Below are 19,881 nucleotides of genomic sequence, written 5' to 3' on the forward strand. Positions count from 1 at the left end.
GTTATCTTAGTGTAGACAGAGTCTCAAATGACTTCACTATTCACTTCAAGACTACTTGAAGCTGCGGTTTGACTAACAGCCATTGATCCCAGTACACTGGGCAAAGCAGGGACTGTGCATGCTTGAATATCTACCACCCTTCAGAAAATAAACTAAAATATTATGCATGAAGTATAGAGCAAGTAAAATCAAGATCAATGACAATCCAAAATCAGGCAAACAATGTCCCCAAATAAAAGTATAATCATAAGGATATTGAATGCACTCCTAATATCATAATGTAGCGACATTTCCCAACTGACTGGAGACCAATAAAGCAAAGATACAAATGAGTTTTGTATTTTATTCCACAACTACTATACACAAAGGAACAGTACAACAGACCAATGTTCAATATCTTCCCATGACCAGCATCTGAGGTGCCTCCAAAATGGATGATCTTCATAAAATGTAGAAATAGCATCAGAGTCCATTTGCCATGTAAAGACTCAACAAAGGCTGAGCAGTACTGCATCTTCAGCAGTTGTTCACCTGGACCTCTGCCTCATCTTTCGTCTTTTGCGCTTCAGCCTGCAAAAAGTATGAAATTAGTTAGGAAGAAAAAATATCAATAAGTCAAAAGGATTGAATTGGGAGAACACAAAGGAGTAATGGTCAGCAACATCCTGTGGAGATCAATATTTTTAGGAAAGCACCAAAAACAGCTGCCCAGAGTGAACAGCCACAATACCAATATTCAGACAGGCACAAAGGGTTTATGAATAAAGCAAAGCAGGTTGAGGTAGAACTTCCATCACTTCACAGGAGCATTATAAAACAAGACATGGACCCCAAACTACATAATATACTATACTGATGTTGGTCAGCCACCCCATGAGTTGGTCTTAGTAGTCTACAAGGAGGACTTCAAACGAACTTGGAGAGCAATTAAAAACATGGATGTTAACAGACCAAAATTAGAGAAGCACAATATGGTTGCCAGAAGATATGAGAGAGAGAGAGAGAGAGAGAGGAGAATTACAGATAAGATGATGTCTCAATGCCAGGGACTCAGGTTCGATTCCAGCCTCAGGCAACTATTTGTGTGGAGTCTGCACATTTTCCCGTGTCTGTGTGGGTTCCCTCCCACAATCCAAAGATGTGCAGGTCAGGTGAATTGGCCCTGCTAAACTGCCCTAGTGTTAGGTGCATTAGCCAGGTGTAAATATAGGGTAGGGGGGTGGGGGTGTCGGTGTGGATTTGTTAAGCCAAATGGCCTGTTTATATACTGTACGGAATCTAATCTAAAAAGACACATTGGTTAAGGCCATGGATTGACACCATGAAGTTGTTGTTGCAATCACAGACACGATTGAGGGAGGAACAAGAATGGCAAGTCAACACTCCAGGATGTAGGATCTGCACACAAGAAAAGGGTGTCAAAATGATATGGTGTCAGACTGATTAATGGAGTCAGCCATTGCCATATGGAGTGCTTTTATCTTGGAATGGTCATCAAATGAAACTTTGTGGATTTAGGAATAAAAGGGGAGAGGCACACATATGAGTGCATTATAGACCCCCAAATAGTCTGCGATCAAAGAGCAGATAAGTAGACAAATTGAGAGATGCATAAAAACAAGACAGCAATTATTAAGTGATATAATCAATAATCAGAATAAGGGATTTAAAAGGAATAAACTATGAAATATATTCAGGAGAGCCAACTAAGCCAACAATGTAAATAGCCTACAAGGAATAGTGCAACGCTAAACCTAATTCTGGGGAATAAAGCCAGATAGGTGTTTCAACTGGAATTGGGGGGCATTTCTGATACTACAGCACCATACTGTTTAAAGTCTATCATAGAAAATGAAAGATGACATACAAAAAGAAAGGGCTTTGGACGAAGGGAAAACAGATTTTATTCAAATAAGGCAGGATTTGGCCCAAGTATACCAGGAACAAAGCAGGAGGCACTCAAAAGCAAATCCATATCACGTTCCCTTGAGGGTGAAATGTAGCAGTAACAAGCCCGAAGAACATTTGATGTCGAAAAATATTCAAGACTGGACAAAGGTACAGAGGAAGCAAGTTAACAGAGCCTCTACTGAACATAGGGAAATCCCTGGAGGAGAACCTAAATCAATTAGAAGAGCAAAGAGGGGGCTTTAAAAGAAAACACTGGCAAACCTTTAATTCCTCTCTGGCCACAGGGGAGGTGCCAAAGGTCTGGACAACAGCTAACAGGATTTCACTTTACAAGGGAGATGGAGATAAATCAGTGAACTACAGAATAATGAGTCTCACATCAAATTACTGGAGCAAATTCTTTAGAAAATTAATTCTCCATTTCCAGAAGAAAGATGTGGCCAGAGATAGTGAGCATGGGTGGTGGTGGTAGTATGGGGTATCTTGTCAACCAAATGTGTAAAGATTTAGGGCAATTGATGCAGTTTCTATAGATTTCAGCAAAGCCTTTGACAAGGTCGCACATGGAGGGAGTAGCTGAGACTTCACGCAAGTATTTGAAAGGTCATAACATTCTAGGCTACGAGCCCAGCGCTGGAAGGTAGGAATAGCTCTGGTAGTACATACATGATGGACCATACTTGGATACAGGAAGAAGCGGGGACTGCAGATCAGAGTGAAAACTTGTGGCACTGGAAAAGCACAGCAGTTGAGACAGTATCTGAGGAACAGCAAAGGTGACGCTTTGAGCATAAGCTCATCAGGAATGTGGGTGAGGTTAAAGGGGCTAAGAGATAAATGGGAGAGGGATGGGGGTTAGCAGGCAATATGGTAGGTAGCTGGAAGTGGGGGAGTGATGCTGAAAGGTCAGAGTGGATAGGTGGGAAAGAAAACGTACAGGTTGAACAGATCAAGAGTGCGGCACCAAGTTGGACCTGGGATAAGTTGGGGAGAGGTGAGAAGGAAACTGGTGAAATCAACAATGATCCCATGTGATTTGAGGGTCCCAAGGCAGAAGATGAGGTATTCTTCCTCCAAGTGTTAGGTGGCTATATCCTGGCAGTAGAAGAGGCCCAGGACTTACATGTCCTTGGTGGAGTGGGAGTTGGAATTAAGTGTTGGCGTCCTGTCCCCCCAGTGTAGAGGAGAATCACATCAGGAGCAATGGACACAGTAGATGACGTGTGGAGGTGCAGGAAAATCTCCTCCAATGCCTCCGCTTTTCCAGCACTACACGATTTGACTCATACTTGGATACAGTCTGTAATCCATCACGAGACACAGCATAGTGGCTCAATAGTTAGGACAGCTACCTCTCAGAGCCAGGGACCCCGGTTCAACTCCAGACCAAATTGACTGTGGAGTTTGCACATTCTCCCCACGTCTGGGTGGGTTTCCTCCCACAGTTCGAAGATAGGCTATGTAAGATGTCGGGGGTGGGGGCTCTGCATGGGATACTCTTCAGAGTGAAGTGCTGAATGGCCAGTTTCCACACTAGGAATTCTATGTGAAAGTACATCAAAACAGTTAATGTTCAACTATAGTCAGCATTTTTGCCTGGTTGCCCATAACGAACAAGTCATAATACATGATCTGGAAAACCCAACTAGGAATTAAATCACATACCTGCGCATACGCTTCTTCCGCCACTGGGGAAAAAAGACAACAGAAAGATTAGACATCTCATACTGAATTGGTGGATTCACTGTCAACCAATTATGCTTAAAATTCAATGCGACCACGTGCGCCAAACTCTTAACATCAGGGCAAGTGATAACGATCCACAAGGGAAACCATAATGTACAGTGGAGGGTATCTTCGGAGTTTTAGACACGGACATAAAAACTTGGGAGTTTTACAATCGCTTTTACTTTGTGCAATGAGCAAAATTGATAAAAAGCGGTTTTGCAAAATGAAACAACGTTACGTGGGAACTGTAATCACGGGTAGACCCGGGGGGGGGGGGGGGGGGGGGTGACGAAGAGAGAGATAACGCTACTTTGCGCCAAGTGACCCGACGCCCATCTTATTTGCCAAAAGAAACCGCCAAATACATTCCCTCAGCTCCATATGGCCGCAGAAATTGGAGCAAACCGCTGCTTAATAGCAGCTAGGTAGCATCCCAACATTGAAACCAAAGTCCAGGCTTAGATCCGTGCACTAGTTTGTTAATGTAGCCAGTTATGCCAGAAATGTGCAGGGAGGTGGTGTCGGCGGCGGCTGCTCAAAGGGAACCTGGTGCAGGCCGCGCGTGAGGCAAGAAAAGGGAGTCCCGGGCCAACGTTCCATCCGTTTCCGCCCCGGAGCCGGTTAAAGGCCGAAAACCAGGCCCGAGGATGGGAAAAAAGTGAAAAACAACCAGCGGACACGTACCTTTGCTCTCATATCGTCAAGGATCTACAAAAACAAAGAGATTGTAAAGGTCAGTTCAAGCGGATGGCTAGTGGAAACGGTCGATATTAGTCGGATTGTGCCTCCCCCCCCGCGCGCACTCTGATGTGCTCACCTCCCAACCCCAGAACCGAAAGGAGGCAGGGCCCGCAGCTCGCCCGGATATACAGACCGGACGCATGCGCAGAACTTAGCTCCACCCCCTCCCCATGATTTGTTGGACTGGGGTGTACAAAGTTAAAAATCACACAACAGCAGGTTATAGTCCAACAGGTTTATTTGGAAGCACTGTCTTTCATCAGGTGGTTGTGGAGCAGGACCAAAAGACACAGAATTTATAGCAAAAGATTACAGTGTCATGCCACTGAAATGATAAGACCATAAAAAGACCATACTATTATGAGAAATAGGAGTGGCCCATCGAGTCCACTCCACCATTCGATCATGGCTGATGGGCATTTCAATACCACTTACTTGGGCTCTCCCTGTGTCCCTTAATTCCTTGCGAGACTAAGAATTAATAAATTTCTGCCTTGAAGACATTTAACGTCCTGGACTCCATTACGCTCCGTGGCAATGAATTCCACAGGCCAACCACTCTCTGGCTGAAGAAATGTCTCCTCATTTCCATTCTAAATTGACCTGCTCTAATTCTAAGGCTGTGTCCACGAGTCCTAGTATCCCCACCTGACGGAAACAAATTCCCAGCGTCCACCCTTTTTAAACCATGCATTACCTTGTAAGTTTCTATTAGATCTCCCCTCAACCTTCTAAACTCTAATGAATACAATCCCAAGATCTTCAGCTGTTCATCATATGTAAAGCCTAACATTCCAGAGATCATCCGTGTGAATCTCTGCTCCAGTGCCAGTATATCCTTCCTAACACTTTGAACAAACCAGATTGTTAAGTCTTTCATCTTTTAGAAAGGGTTGCAGGTTTTGGTTCATTAATATGTAAATCCCAGAACTTCTTTTAAGTCACATTCTCAAGATAACATAAGATTTTATATATAAAAAAGTGACATCTCAGCTCAGACAATGCCTTAAAAGTGTGACATTTGAGTCTGTCTGCATCCCAGTCTTGGGTCAGACTGGTTCTATTTCCAAAGTGGATTTTACCAAATTTTACATGGATTGACTGCCTGCAGATTGTGCATTTTTTTGAGCAGAATAGAATGTATCTGCAAATATAATCCTGCAAATACAAATTCACCCCATAGACATATGTGTGTCTGCGTGAGTACGTGAGAGTGTGTGTGTGTGTTTGCGTGTGTGTGTGTGTGATGGAATATAAGCCTGCTAATCTCTGAGCACCATCCTACAACTCATTTGCTTCATCCTTAACCACGTTTTCACTTTTGACAATCAGCTGAATGACCTAATTTCTGCTATGTCTTATGGTCTTATAATCTTTCATTCTCTTGGTCATCAAGAAGCCGTGTGCCTCAGGCTTAAAAATATTTAAAGATTCTGCATCCACTGTCATTTGAAGAAGGGAATTCCAAAGAGAGACAGCCCTTCAGAAATTTTTTTTCAGTCATCTGTATTAGATGGGCAACTCCCTATTTTGAAACTATTCCAGATTCTCACACAAGATGAAACATCCTTTCCACAATCACTTGGCCTAGTCCAATCAGGGTCTTAGATGTTTCAATTAAGTCACCTCTGACTCTTTGAAATGCTGCTGGATACATAGCTAAACTTAGTCCTATTCATAGAGCCATACAGCATAGAAACAGACCCTTTGGTCCAAATCAACTGTGACAACCAGATATCCCAATTCAACCTAGTCCCATTTGCCCGATATCCCTCTAGATGGTTCCTATTCAGATGCTTTTTAAATGTTGTAATTGTGCCAGCCTCCACCACTTCCTCTGGCAACTCTTCCAAACACGTACCACCCTCAAGTCCTTTTCAAATCTTTCCCCTCTACCTTAAATAAATGCTCTCTAGTTTTGGACTCCCACACTCTACAAAAAAAGACTTTGGCTATTCACCCTATTTATGCCCCTCATGATTGTACACACTTCTGTAAGGTCACTCCTCAGCCTCTAATGCTCCAGGTAAAAAAGCTCCAGCCTATTCAGCCTCTCTCTAAAGTTCAAACCCTCCAACCCTGCCAACATCCTTGTACATCTTTTCTGAACCCTTTCAGGTTTCACAACATCCTTCCTGTAGCAGGGAGACCAGAATTGAATGCAGTATTCCAAAAGTGGCCTCACCAATGTTCTGTAAGCAGCAATATAACATCCCAACTCTTATTCTCAGATCAATGAAGGCAAGCGTGCTAAACACTTTCTCCAACACCATCTACTTGTGACTTCATTTTCAAGAGCTGTACACCTGCACCCACATTTATTTAGTATCACTTTGCCAGGACTCTACCATTAACTATATAAATTTTGCCTTGCTTGCCCTACCAAAATGCAACACTTCACATTTATCTAAACTCCATATGCCACTTCTTGGTCCATCGTCCTCTGAGATAATGTTCTTCACTGTCCACTGCACCACCTATTTTGGTGTCATCTGCAACTTAATAAGTATACCTCCGATGCTCATATGCAAATCATTTATATAAATGATGAAAACCAGTGGACCCAGCACCGATCCTTACAGCACACCACTGGTCACAGGCCTCCAGTCTGAAAAAAGCCCTCTACCACCATCAGTTCTGAAAGATCACTGGATCCAAAACATTTACATTGATGGCTCTCCACAGATGCTGCCAGCCCTGCTTGTCTTTTGCCAGCAATTTGTTTTTGGTTCTGATTTCCAGCATCTGCAGATCTTTTGGCATTATATTTAGTATTTAATTCCCACATCTCTTCAAAGTATGAAGTTTTGCTCCTCTCTCTGACAGGATTTCTATTCTAATCTTTTTTCTTGTGCACTTGACCTGAAATGTTAGATGTTTTCTCTCCACAAATGCTACCAAACTTGCTGACGTTTTCTAGCAATTTGCTTGTTTTTCCTCTATCACCACCTTCTGTCTTGTCCCTCAAGCCAATTTTGTATTCTATTGGCTAGCTTCCCCTGGATGATCTAACCTAGTCTACATCATAGAACCTTATTTTGAATGCTTTGCTGAAGTCCATGTAGACATCTATTGCTTTGCCTTCATCAATCTTCATCACTGCTTCAAATAACTCAATCAAGTTAGTGAGATGTGATTTTCCGCCCACAAAGACATGTTGACTATCCTTAATCAGTTCTTGCCTTTCCAGATGCATGTAAACCCTGTCCCTCAGCAGGCATTTGCAACAACTTACCCACCACTGACATCAAGGTCACTGGCCTATAGATTTCTCGCTTTTCCTTACCGCGTTAATGAACCTCCAGTCTTCCAGCACCTCACCAGTGGCAGTCAATGATGCAAATATCTCAGCAAGTGGCCCAGCAATGTCTTCCCTCACTCTGCTTAAGCGCTGGAAAACACCTGATCAGTTGCTGGGGATTTACCCACCTTCATGCATTTTAAGATATCCAGCACCTTCTCCCGCTCTTTGGTAGAAACTCTTTATAAAACATCACTATTTATTTCCCCAAGTTCCCTAGTTTCCATATCCTTCTCCAAAGTAAATACTAATGCAAAATATTTGTTTAGTATCTCACCCCTCTCGTGTAGTTCTACATATAGACACATTGATTCTTAAGGGGCTCAATTAAAGACTCAGATGTACAGCACGGAAACAGACCCTTCGGTCCAATTCGTCCATACCGACCAGATATCCCAATCCAATCTAGTCCCACCTGCTAGCACCCATATCCCTCCAAACCCTTCCTATTCATATACCCATCCAGATGCCTTTTAAATGTTGCAATTGTACCCACCTCCACCACTTCCTCTGGCGGTTCATTCCAAAATGTACCACCCTCTGAGTGAAAAAGTTGCTTCTTGGGTCTCTTTTATATCTTTCCCCTCTCACCCGAAACCTATGCCTTCTAGTTCTTGATTCCCCCACTCCAGGGAAAAGACTTTGTCTATTTATCCTATCCATGCTCATGATTTTATAAACCTCTATAAGGTCACCCCTCAGCCTCCGACGCTCAGTGAAAACAGCCCTAGCCTATTCAACCTCTCCCTATAGCTCAAATCCTCCAACCCTGGCAACATCCTTGTAAATCTTTTCTGAACCCTTTCAAGTTTCACAACGTCTTTGTGGGCGGCGCGGAGGCACAGTGTTTAGCACTGCTGCCGCACAGTGCCAGAGACCCGGGTTCAATTCCCGCCTCAGGCGACTGACTGTGTGGAGTTTGCACGTTCTCCCCATGTCTGCGTGGATTTCCTCCGGGTGCTCTGGTTTCCTCCCACAGTCCAAAAATGTACAGGTTAGGTGAATTGGCCATGCAAAATTGCCCGCAGTGTTAGGTGAAGGGGTAAATGTAGGGAAATGGGTCTGGGTGGGTTGTGCTTCAGCGGGTCGGTGTGGACTTGTTGGGCTGAAGGGCCTGCTTCCACACTGTAAGTAATCTAATCTAATCTAATCTTTGTGATAGGAAGGAGACCAGAATTGCATGCAATATACCAACAGTGGCCTAACCAATGTGCCACAACATGACCTCCCAACTCCTGTACTCAATACTCTGATCAACAAAGGAAAGCATAACAAACGCCTTCCTCACTATCTTATCTACCTGCGACTCCACTTTCAAGGAACTATGAACCTGTACTCCAAGGTCTCTTTGTTCAGCAACACTCCCTAGGACCTTTCCATTAAGTGTATACGTCCTGCTAAGATTTGCTTTTCCAAAATGCAGCACCTCACATTTATCCAAATTAAACTCCATCTGCCACTCCTCAGCCCATTGGCCCATTTGATCAAGATCCCGTTGTAATCTGAGGTAACCTTCTTCGCTGTCCACTACACCTCCAATTTTGGTGTCATCAACAAACTTACTAACTATACCTCTTATGCTCATATCCAAATCATTTATACAAATGATGAAAAGTAGCGGACCCAGCACCGATCATTGTGACACTCCACTGGTCACAGGCCTCCAGTCTGAAAAACAACCCTCCACCACCACCCTCTGACTTCTACCTTTGAGCCAATTCTGTATCCAAATGGCTAAAGTTCTCCTTCCCCTTAATGTAATTATAGAATCTTTTTGGCTTCTCCTTAACTCTATTTGCCAAAGCTTTCTCATGTCCCCTTTTTGCCCTCCTGATTTCCCTCGTAAGTATACTCCTATTGCCCTAATACTCCTTTAGGGACTCACTCGATCCTAGCTGTCCATACCTGACATATGCCTCCTTTTTCTTGACCAATGCTTCAATTTCTCTAGTTATCTAGCATTCCCTATACCGACCAGCCTTGCCCTTCACAATGACAGGAGCATATTGTCTCTGAACTCTTGCAAACCAATCATTCCAGGTATTTGTCTATTAAACCTGCTTTGAACTGCCTCTAATACATTAACATCTTTACATAAGTAGTGACAAATACTGTACAGAGTAGTCCAGATGTGGACTCACCAATGCTCTGCATAACTGAAACATAACCACCCTACGCTTGTATTCAATTCCCATGCAATAAAACATAACATTCTATTATCTTACCTCAATACTTGCTGTACCTGTATACTAACCTTCTGAAATTCATGGTGTGGAGGTGCCAGTGTTGGGCTAGGGTGGACAAAGTTAAAAATCACACAACACCAGGTTATAGTCCAACAGGTTTATTTGGAAGTACAAACATTTGGAGTGCTGCTCCTTCATCAGGTATCTAGTGACTAGCTACCTGGCGAGGGAGCAGCGCTCCGAAAACTTGTAGTTCCAAATAAACCTGCTGGACTATAACCTGGTATTGTGAGATTTTTAAACTTCTAAAATTGACACATGAAGACTACACACGAACGTGCTGAAGGAGATTAAAGGGAGTTATAAGGGAATACTGGTATAGAAGGTTGCATAATCAGAACAGCTATGATGGAGATAAAGACCAAAGGAATGGAGTCCTTACAGGACATGGGGTGTCATTGAGAGTGGATATGGCTATGAAAGTCAGTGAACTTAAAATAACTATTGGCTGACAGCTTAACCCTATAAATTCTAGAATGGTTCCACTGAAGAACATCTGAAACGAAATAAATTGCTGGAGAAATTCAGCAGGTCTGGCAGCTTCTCGGAGAGAGAAAAAGTTAATATTTCAAATCTGATATGGACGTCTTCAGAATAGTTTCCAGCATCTGCAATGTTTTGCTTTTAAATGAGGTTGCTTGGCTTGGTGTTTCCAAAGGCAAGACCCTGCAAGAGCAAATCATGTCAAGTGTTAATTATTCACCTTTTTCCAGCAGCCTTTTCTTTTCTGGCAGTACATTCCAGACCCTAACCACCTGCTACATAGAAGTAATTTGTCGTGGCTCTTTTCCCTTTCAACTTAAATCATGTTCCCTAGTTCAAATCCTGTTACCAATGTATGTGGAGGTGCTGGTGTTAGATTGGGGTGGACAAAATTAAAAACGGTGACCAATGGAAACAGCTCCTTCTTATCATATTCATGAGCCTCATATTTTGAATACCTCTATCAAATTCCATCTTAATCTTCTTTGCCGATTACAGAATAGTCCCAGTTTCTCTCAACTATCAATTTCACAGACATTCCTTATCCAGGGAATCATACTCACTTCCTCCTCAATGTGAGGTGTCTAGAACAACATCCCAGTTGAGGCCAAATCAGTGTTTTGTAAGGGCTTATAATTACTTAATTGCTTTTGTACCCTATGCCCCTATTTATAAAGCTCAGGATCCTATTTGCTTTATTGCTTACTATTTTAACTTGCCCTGGTGCTTTCAATGATTTGTAGGCCCTTCCCTCGGTCCCTCTGATCCTGCACCCTCTTTAAAATGATTTTATATTCTCTTTCTTTGTACTTCCCACCTAAATGAATCAGTTCACCTCTCTGCATTAAATTTCCTCATTTATTTCCCCAGCTTATTAGCCTGCAGTTCTCAGTTTTCTCTTTCAACCCTATCTTAAACATATGTTCTGTCACCCAAACCAGCTGGATCATTCCAGAATCCAGGCAATTTTGGCAAATCAATCAGTTAGTGCATTAACTATCTCTGCAGCTCTTTTTGATTGATGTGAGCATCCTGTGAGGACCTACAGGATTTTCTGACTTTCAATTCCAATTAACTTGGCCAGAGCTTTTTCTTTACAAATATGAATTTTTGAGTTCCTTGCTTTCACTGGACCCTTGATTGCCAAAGATCCCTGTATATGGTCTATTTCATTGATGCCAGATGGAAAGCGCAGAATTGTAACTGTCAAGGGGAGAATCATCCAGGGCAATCTTTGTATAGTTTGAGAAAATCAAATTAGCAAGATGGTCTTGGACATGTTTATAGCTTGTTTTGAGGGCGGTTTCTCAGAACAATTAATTGCAGAACCAGGCAGGGAACAGACTATTTAGAATCATCCAACCTGTTTCACAATCTCCACTTCGGTTGCCGACTTACCATGCTATGATTTCTTTGGGCATATCTTCCATTCTAACAGGCAAAATGAAGCAATCCTTGCAGAGAACGGCACAGAAATCCTTGCAGAAGGCACACTCCTATTTGCAGTGCTAGCTGCTGTAATTTGCCAAGTTAACACAGTTCAAAGGTCCAAAAACAGCTTTAAGATACCTTCTCTCTTTGGACTGTAAGTAGGTCAGGAGATAAGGTGGCAGGCAGGGGTTTCTGCGGTAACTATAAGGGTGTGGGGCTAGGTCAAGTCAGAAATGGGTGGAGAGCTGCAGGATTTGGATTTGTGCTGCAGTTGGGTCATGGTCTAGTACTAGCCAAAAGATTAGGACTGAAAAATTGGACAGATTACCTAAGACTGATTGTCTGCATTCTAATTTGCCTACAAAGGTAGTGGATCTTACAAAGTTCCGACAAGTCTACAAAAGTGCCAAGAGGCTGGAAACTGGAAATGTACCTCTCTTCCAGAAAGGAGAGTAACAAAAAGCGGTTAATCTAACATGTATTGGATAAACACCAAATTCCAATATGCAGGAACGAATGCCAAGATATTTAGCAAGTCTTAATATAAATCAAGAAAAGTCAACAAAAAGAATTCCTGTTCCTATTTATTACTTTTCTGTGCTCTGAACAGATCAAAGTGAGTTTTTAATGCTGGACACAAGCCTCCTCCCACTTTACTCTATCTTAGCCTCATCAACTTAAACTTGAGGAGCTCACATGTTCATCAAAATGGAAAGAACTGCTGCAAATCAGAAACAAAAACAGAAATTGCTGGGAAAGCTCAGCAAGTCTGGCAGCATCTGTAGAGAGAAATCAAAGTTAATGTTTCGGATCCAGTGACCCTTCCTTAGAACTAATGGTAGCTAGGGATAAATTGGATTTTATGCAGAATATAAAGTTGGGGAGCGAGTAACGAGTACACAATAGGTGGAGATAGAGCCCAAAAAGAGAGAACAATTAAACTGACAAAGGACTGGATAACGATCAGCCTGGGAGAATGAAGAGCTAATAATGGGGACAATAAATGGCTAACAATGGGTTGTGTGTAATAGCACAGTTTAGATTAGAGTGGTGCTGGAAAAGCACAGCAGGCCAGGCAGCAACCGAGGAGCAGGAAAATCGATGTTTCGGGCAAAAGCCTTTCATCAGAAATAGAGGCAGGGTGCCTGCAGAATGGAGAGATAAATGAGAAGGGGGTAGGAGTGGGGAGAAAGTAGCATAGAGTACAATGGGTGAATGGGGGTGGGGATGAAGGTGATAGGTCAGAGAGGAGGGTGGAGTGGATAGATGGAAAGGAAGATAGGCAGGTAGGACAGGTCATGAGGACGGTGCTGAGCTGGAAGGTTGGAGCTGGGGTGAAGTGGGGAAGGGGAAATGAGGAAACTGGTGAAATCCACATTGATGCCATGGGGTTGAACATTATGGTGGGATGGTAGATGAGGACAAGTGGGACCCTCTTGCTGTTAGGGGAGGGGAGAGAGAGAGAGAGACGGTGAGGGCCAAAGTGCGGAAAATGGACTGGACCCGGCTAAGGGGCCTGTCAACATGTTCTTGAGTTAAATTTCAAGATCGCAGGAAGAGTTCTCTGTTCAGTCCCTCGGTTTTGCTTTGTAAATACCTGGAAATTAGATGAAAGAGACATTGATGGGTAGAAAAATGAAGTCCATTTACAGGAGTAGTGTTGACAGAACACGAGCAGTGTAAAACAAAAGACATTGGAAGTATAAATGTTTAAAATCAATGTTTGAAAAATCCAGCCAAATGTAAATAATTAAAATGGCCATGAAAGATGGCAATATAAGACAATGTATGTGGCCTGAACAGTAAATGGTGCAAAATTTAAAAATGTTGAGTGTATTCACATTCCATTGTTTGTCATATTTTATTATTTTATTCATTAGCACACAGTTATTGTCAGAAGTACCAATACGGTCTCAAATAACAAACACATTTTGAACATTATAAAATACCTTACTGAATTTAAAGATTTACTGTACATTAGTGCTCCAGATTTCTCAAGATAGTCTTGGTGGCATTTAGTTTCTCTTAGTCAGTCCTCTTAAAAATTAAGTTCGCAAACTCAATTCAAAGATGTGTTGGACCCCATCTATTTTGAAGCATGATCCAAACCAGCTTTTCAAAGTGCATCACCAGCAGTTGTCAAATTAGCCTGAATTATTATTAATTCAAGTTATTTATTATATAAAGACACTTGCATGAAGTTGGAAGGCACAAAAAACTCAAAACTCAATTTGCCACTTGTAACTATTTCTATTTACAAATCTCTGTACCCGTGTCAGGAAAAAAAATCTACAAAGTGCACCATGTGGACAAATACTGCAGTTAGAGTATACTTTAAAATTCATAGCAACAATTCAGAAATTTCAAAACTTGATTTGAATTTTGATGGGCCTGCAGCAATATATTGCAATGGGAGTGTTGTATCAACACTGAAAACTTTCCAATCTTTTACTTAAAAGGCATATATTCTTAATATGAACACTGAAGCAACAAGTATTTTATAGCTCTCAGTCAGGCAGACAATCTATAAATAAAATGCCCCATTTAACATATGCCTTTTTTCTACAGCGAACAAGGGTAACATAAATAGCATCTACAGTATGTGTGTGCAGTGTGAGTACTGAACTAAATATTTGAGAGCAGCACTTTGTGCTTTTTTGAAAGGTAAACCCTGCAATTAGTTGCATTACTGAATAGTGATGTTAAAATGGAAATATTGTTCAAGTTTTGCAGGTCTCATTCATATCCCTTAATTAGGGACATTTGAAATGCCAAGTACAGTGATTTTACATCCTCCCAAAATTAACCTAAAAATTGACTTTTTCCCCCAATGAAACAGAATTATTTTCTATTCTTATGCAATACTGTAATAAAACCTATATGTACAGTGTTTTCTGCCTCTGTGCTGTCCATGTTCAAATGAACAATCCACATTTTCTCCCCTTCCATAGCAATTATCCAGTGATGCCATTGAGCAGTTCACTCCAACATTGTCTTGAATACTGCCTGTCTTTTCAGCAGCTCACATCAAGGCCTGTCCAGTGTTCTGGGACCTTCAGGAAATACTTGTCCATTGCTTCACAGAATCTTGTTCTATAAAGCTCTGGAGAAACTACAGTTGGCATTTTTCCTGTGGGAGAAAAAAACCCAATGTTGTCATGTTTTAAAAACAGATGTGGTACAAGATTCTATTTTTAACATATGAAAACCAGTGGCTGAAGCAAGGTGCTTTACTCGCTTTAATGACTATAGATCAAAAATTAATAGAGTTAAAAAAAACTCCCCACTTAATCAATTTTAAGCTCATCTGTACCTACCATTGTGTAAATATATAACTAATTTATTAGACTTGGGTGTTTACTGTTGTACATTACATTGTAAATACCAGAAGTCCCTCTATACTTTCTACAAGTTTCGTGTAATGCCTTTACTACCCTAACTGTAAAGATCATGAAAGCAAACAGAGTATGGACATTTCCAGGTAAATCCATGATGATAATGATAGGTGAAATTGACAGTACCACAATTACAAAAAGAAACAATGTTTTTTCACACCCATTCAAGTCTAGTGAATCAGTCAGAAACTAAGTCATGGACTTCTTACATATAATATGCAACACAGAAACGAACTGTTTGGCATGACAGATTATGCATGTTCATGTTTCACTGGAATTCAAGTAAATTTCATCAGGAAGTGTATAAAACTAATTTGTTCAAAAGATAGTGGCAACACTAAGCACCTTGCTCTACATTTGGGTATGCTACTATCTCTTCCATTCTGTCACATTATCGAAGGGTCAGCATAACAATATGGCGTTATTCAACCTGACCTACTTTATTGCTCACTGAAAATAAGATAGGTCAGCTGAAAGGCTGACCTTGTGGAAACGGCATATATTCCAACAGCTTAAAATAATTAACAATCAAGCTTTTATATTTTTTTTAAAAGGAGACTTTGACAAAATGTTTACTCAGGGTTTTCCAGACAACATTTGAAGATATGGGGAGCTCGGGTTCACCCATTAACAGTGACTTAAAATACAAATACTGAAATAATGGTTGCTATTGCAATAGTGACATGGAGCTACAGAAAACTCTTTTCTGAACAGCAAAGTTAGACAGCAAATGGTTCCAAGTCAGCCCTGGAAGCCAAACGTTATTCTGCTGAAAGTTGGGATAATATATAGAAAACTTCAAGATTTCTGAACGCAAAGGTTTTTTCTCAAAAACCAAGATTCTCACACGGAAAAAAACCCAAAATTCCTTGTTTTGTTTCTGACCTACACATTTATCCAAGACCTAGAGAGAATATTTTCTCATTCTTTTCTTGTGGCTATAATCAGACTCACCTTGTCCACCTAAGATTCCTGTAGACTTTACCACCATTTCAAGTTTTTTATCCCAAGTAAACGTCCTGATATAATCTAAATAAATCAAAATCAAAAGGAAGATGTTAACAATAAATCACAACATTTTTCTTTGCACTTTTACTGTTATCTGAAGATAGATTAAAAAATACAGTAGTGGTTGCATTTGAAATGCAACAGGTTTATGTACCAATGTACAATAGAGAACAGCAAGGGCAGCCCAGAAATAAAATATTTAAACTGGGAAAAAAATGAACTTTCTTATCAGAAGAGTTGAGATACCACAGGATCCAAGAGACAGCAACAAATGAGATCCAAAATTAGTTAAGACACAGGAAGTAAATCTAAAGTTGACAAATGTTTTTGTGATTGAAGGATCATTTCCAGTAAATTTCCATATGACTGCGCATTAGTTTTTTAGATTAGATTACTTACAGTGTGGAAACAAACCCTTCAGCCCAACAAGTCCACACCAACCCTCCAAAGAGCAACCCACCCAGACTCATTCCCCTACACCTAACACTACGGGCAATTTAGCATGGCCAATTCACCTAACCTGCACGTTTGGACTGTGGGAGGAAACCGGAGCACCCGGAGGAAACCCACGCAGACACGGGAGAACGTGCAAACTCCAGACAGTTGCCTGAGGCGGGAATTGAACCCAGGTCCCTGGCACTGTGAGGCAGCAGTGCTAACCACTGTGCCACCATGCCACCCACTATGCTACCGTGCTGCCCACGGTTTATACCCAATAATTTGAATTAAATGCAGAGGGTGCAACTAAGAAATGCTCAGATGACATTATCTTTCTCACTTTTAATCATACATCCAATTTTAATCAAATGTTCAAAACTGGGAAATGGAATTGAATCCACAATACATGAGATAATGCATTTGGTTAATGATCAGATACTGATATTGCCAGAACTAGAGAATTTTAGCAGCAAAGGAAGATTGTATGACTGGGGTTGTTTTCTTAGGAATAGAGAAGGCTGAGGGGAGATTTATTTGAGGTGTATAAAATTATGAAGGATTTAAAGAAAGAAGATAAAAAGGATCTTCTTCCCAAAGCAAAGTTGTCAATAATGAGGGCTTTTAAGTGGTGGAAGGTTAGAGAGGTTTTGAAAGGTAGATTTTCAGGCTAGATGCTGGTCTGGTGCTTGAAAGAATTTCACTGAATAAAAAATTAAATGAGCACAAAGTGCTTTAACCTATAGGCTACAGAACAAAAGCTTAAAACTGGGGTTAGGCTGGATAGCTCTGCTTTGTTTAGTACTAACACCATGGCCAAAATGGCTTCCTTTTATATGCTATCTTTTCTGGCTTTCCACTATGGTTTTGCATCTAAGGTTTGAGTTGGAATACAAGTTATAAACTGTTGCTGTGAAAGGCAACTTTCTTTAATGGCAGGAGAAGAGCTGTCAGCCTGCACAACTGTTGTCACCTTATTCTCCTCTTTCTCCTCTAGTAGTAGTGGTAACAATATCTGCACTGTGTTGTGGTAAATAAAATAGAATAAAGACCATAAGCCACTAACACACTTACCAATAATTCCAACAACCAATTCATTTGTAACGTCATCTCGGCCCACAAGCAAGGAATAGTCAATTATGAGATGACTGGACAGGAAATACGCATCACTATGAATGGATGCCCGCAGCACAGCTTTACAGTGTGATCGAATATAAAGAGGGTTATCACGTATCATTTTTAATAGGTTTTCATCTAGTAATACAACATCACATGTCTCCTTTCCAGTTTCAGTTTTAACATTTCGATTCCTTAAAGAACCTTTTAAATCAAAAACCTGTAGAGAAGAAAAATAATAAATTTAAGGACTCAAAAAAGTTTGCATTTAGAAAAGGAAAACAGGGAATCGAAAGAAAATTGTTCAGGTTATTGCTACAATTTTTCTAATTTCACTGGGTCAAAATTCAGAATTCCCTCCCTCATGGCATTGGAGATATATGTACATCAGATAGATTGCAGCAAAAAAAAAAGACAGCACAAAGGCAACTAGGGATGGGCCATAAATGCTGATCATGCAAGTGTGACCCACAGCCCATAAACTAAAACAAAACTTTGGTGATCTTTAGAAGTGGTGTGATTTTTTTTATTCAACCTCTCAGAATTATGTCAGAACTGATGCACCTTTGATTGTGAACCATTAGATTAGATTTCTAAAGAACCAATTCACTGCTTTATAATAGTTGGGTATATAATCTGTTCACAAGAATGGTTTTCATTTCCCAATTTTCTTTTTAACCATTACCCAAGTTTTATGGAACAACTTTAATTTAGAAACCAAATGTGAATTTAAACTGTTTGCAATTTATACCATGTACCTGAGCCATTTTTCTTCCATAGAAGAGATTCTCCATAACCAAAAGATCAAGTTTCTTTTCTGTATTATTCTGAGAATTCTTGTAGCCTATTCGATATACCCCCAGAATTTTAGCCAATGCTGTCGGTCTCTGTATAATAGTTCAGGGAGGAAGGAAAAAGACATAATTTGAACATCAATCTAAAGTAAGTAATTTGAGACGTCAATAGAAGCTCATAAGAAATAGAAGGACCAAACTATATAACCTCCTTCGCCATTTGATGAAATTATAGATGGTTTTCTACATCAATTCCACATTCCCACTTTATTCCCCAAATCGTCTGATTCCCTTACTTCTCAAAAATGTTTTGATCTCTGTCTTGAATACTCACAAAGGAACTGCCACAAACCGGTGGCATGGAGAATTCAAAGATTCATCACGATTGCTCTTCATTTCAACCCGAAGCAGACAACACTTTATTCCAAGACAAATGCCACTTTTAAAGTCTCCAGCCAAGGGAAACAACCTCTTGGCTTTCAAGCCCTCTTAAGTTCTTACTCTTTTGATTGAGATATTTTCCTTTTAATAAAAGCCAAAGACCAAAGCCCGATTTTCCTAAACCTCTCCTCATAGGAAAGCCTCCTCATCCCAGCAATCAGTTGTGAACTTGCATTGAATACTGCCAAGGGAAGCATATTTTTCATTCAGTGAAGACCAGACCCGTCAAAATAATTTTGAGAAGATAGCCTAACTTTTCCTTATTTTAAAGACAAGTGTAATGTGCTGTGTTCCAGATGCAATTTGACTGGTCAAACTACTCAACATTAAGCAAAACACTATAGTTACTTCAATATTATTCAAGACTATAGTTAAAATATAACAAAAGAAAGAAGAACTTTGAATAATAAGTATTACTAATTAACTGTTACAAATAGAGCAACATCCCATAAACACACTCGTTGGGGCAATTTTTCTTACATAATGCCTGCAAGAGGAAGAAAAATGCCAGCTTCCAGCTGTAACAGAGGGGGTGAAAAAAAAGCTTCTACTTCTTCAAAACTCCAGCAGCTTCTGCCCCGTTAAAACTCCAACAGCAATTGCTTAAAGCTCATTGTTGTGGTTCTGTTCGCTGAGCTGGGAATTTGTCTTGCAAACGTTTTGTCCCCTGTCTACGTGACATCCTCAGTGCTTGGGAGCCTCCTGTGAAGCGCTTCTGTGCTGTTTTCTCCAGCATTTATAGTGGCCGGTCTCTGCCGCTTCCGGTTGTCAGTTCGAGCTGTCCGCTGTAGTGGCCGGTATATTGGGTCCAGGTCGATGTGTTTGTTGATAGAGTCTGTGGATGAGTGCCA

General features: G+C 40.8%; 1 protein-coding gene and 1 long non-coding RNA gene across 7 annotated transcripts in view; both read right to left on the minus strand.

Moving 5' to 3' along the window:
- Nucleotides 1–329: 329 nt before the first annotated feature.
- Nucleotides 330–4,479, minus strand: LOC140481987 (uncharacterized). Its single transcript, XR_011961643.1, has 3 exons — nt 4,324–4,479; nt 3,577–3,599; nt 330–570 (listed from the first exon to the last, which is right to left on the minus strand). It is a non-coding gene; the product is annotated as an uncharacterized lncRNA (long non-coding RNA).
- A 9,204-nt stretch (nt 4,480–13,683) lies between these two features.
- Nucleotides 13,684–19,881, minus strand: part of pikfyve (phosphoinositide kinase, FYVE finger containing) — a 151,416-nt gene continuing 145,218 nt past the window's right edge. For all 6 annotated transcript variants that reach the window (XM_072578804.1, XM_072578803.1, XM_072578802.1 and 3 more), the window contains 4 exons: nt 18,554–18,682; nt 17,754–18,015; nt 16,191–16,265; nt 13,684–14,971 (listed from right to left, as the gene is read on the minus strand). In XM_072578804.1, coding sequence (XP_072434905.1) covers nt 14,856–14,971; nt 16,191–16,265; nt 17,754–18,015; nt 18,554–18,682 — 582 coding nt within the window. In that variant the 3' untranslated portion in view covers nt 13,684–14,855. The remainder of the gene's footprint in view (nt 14,972–16,190; nt 16,266–17,753; nt 18,016–18,553; nt 18,683–19,881) is intronic.

Source organism: Chiloscyllium punctatum, chromosome 10 (genome assembly GCF_047496795.1).
Source record: "Chiloscyllium punctatum isolate Juve2018m chromosome 10, sChiPun1.3, whole genome shotgun sequence".
Taxonomy (NCBI): domain Eukaryota; kingdom Metazoa; phylum Chordata; class Chondrichthyes; order Orectolobiformes; family Hemiscylliidae; genus Chiloscyllium; species Chiloscyllium punctatum.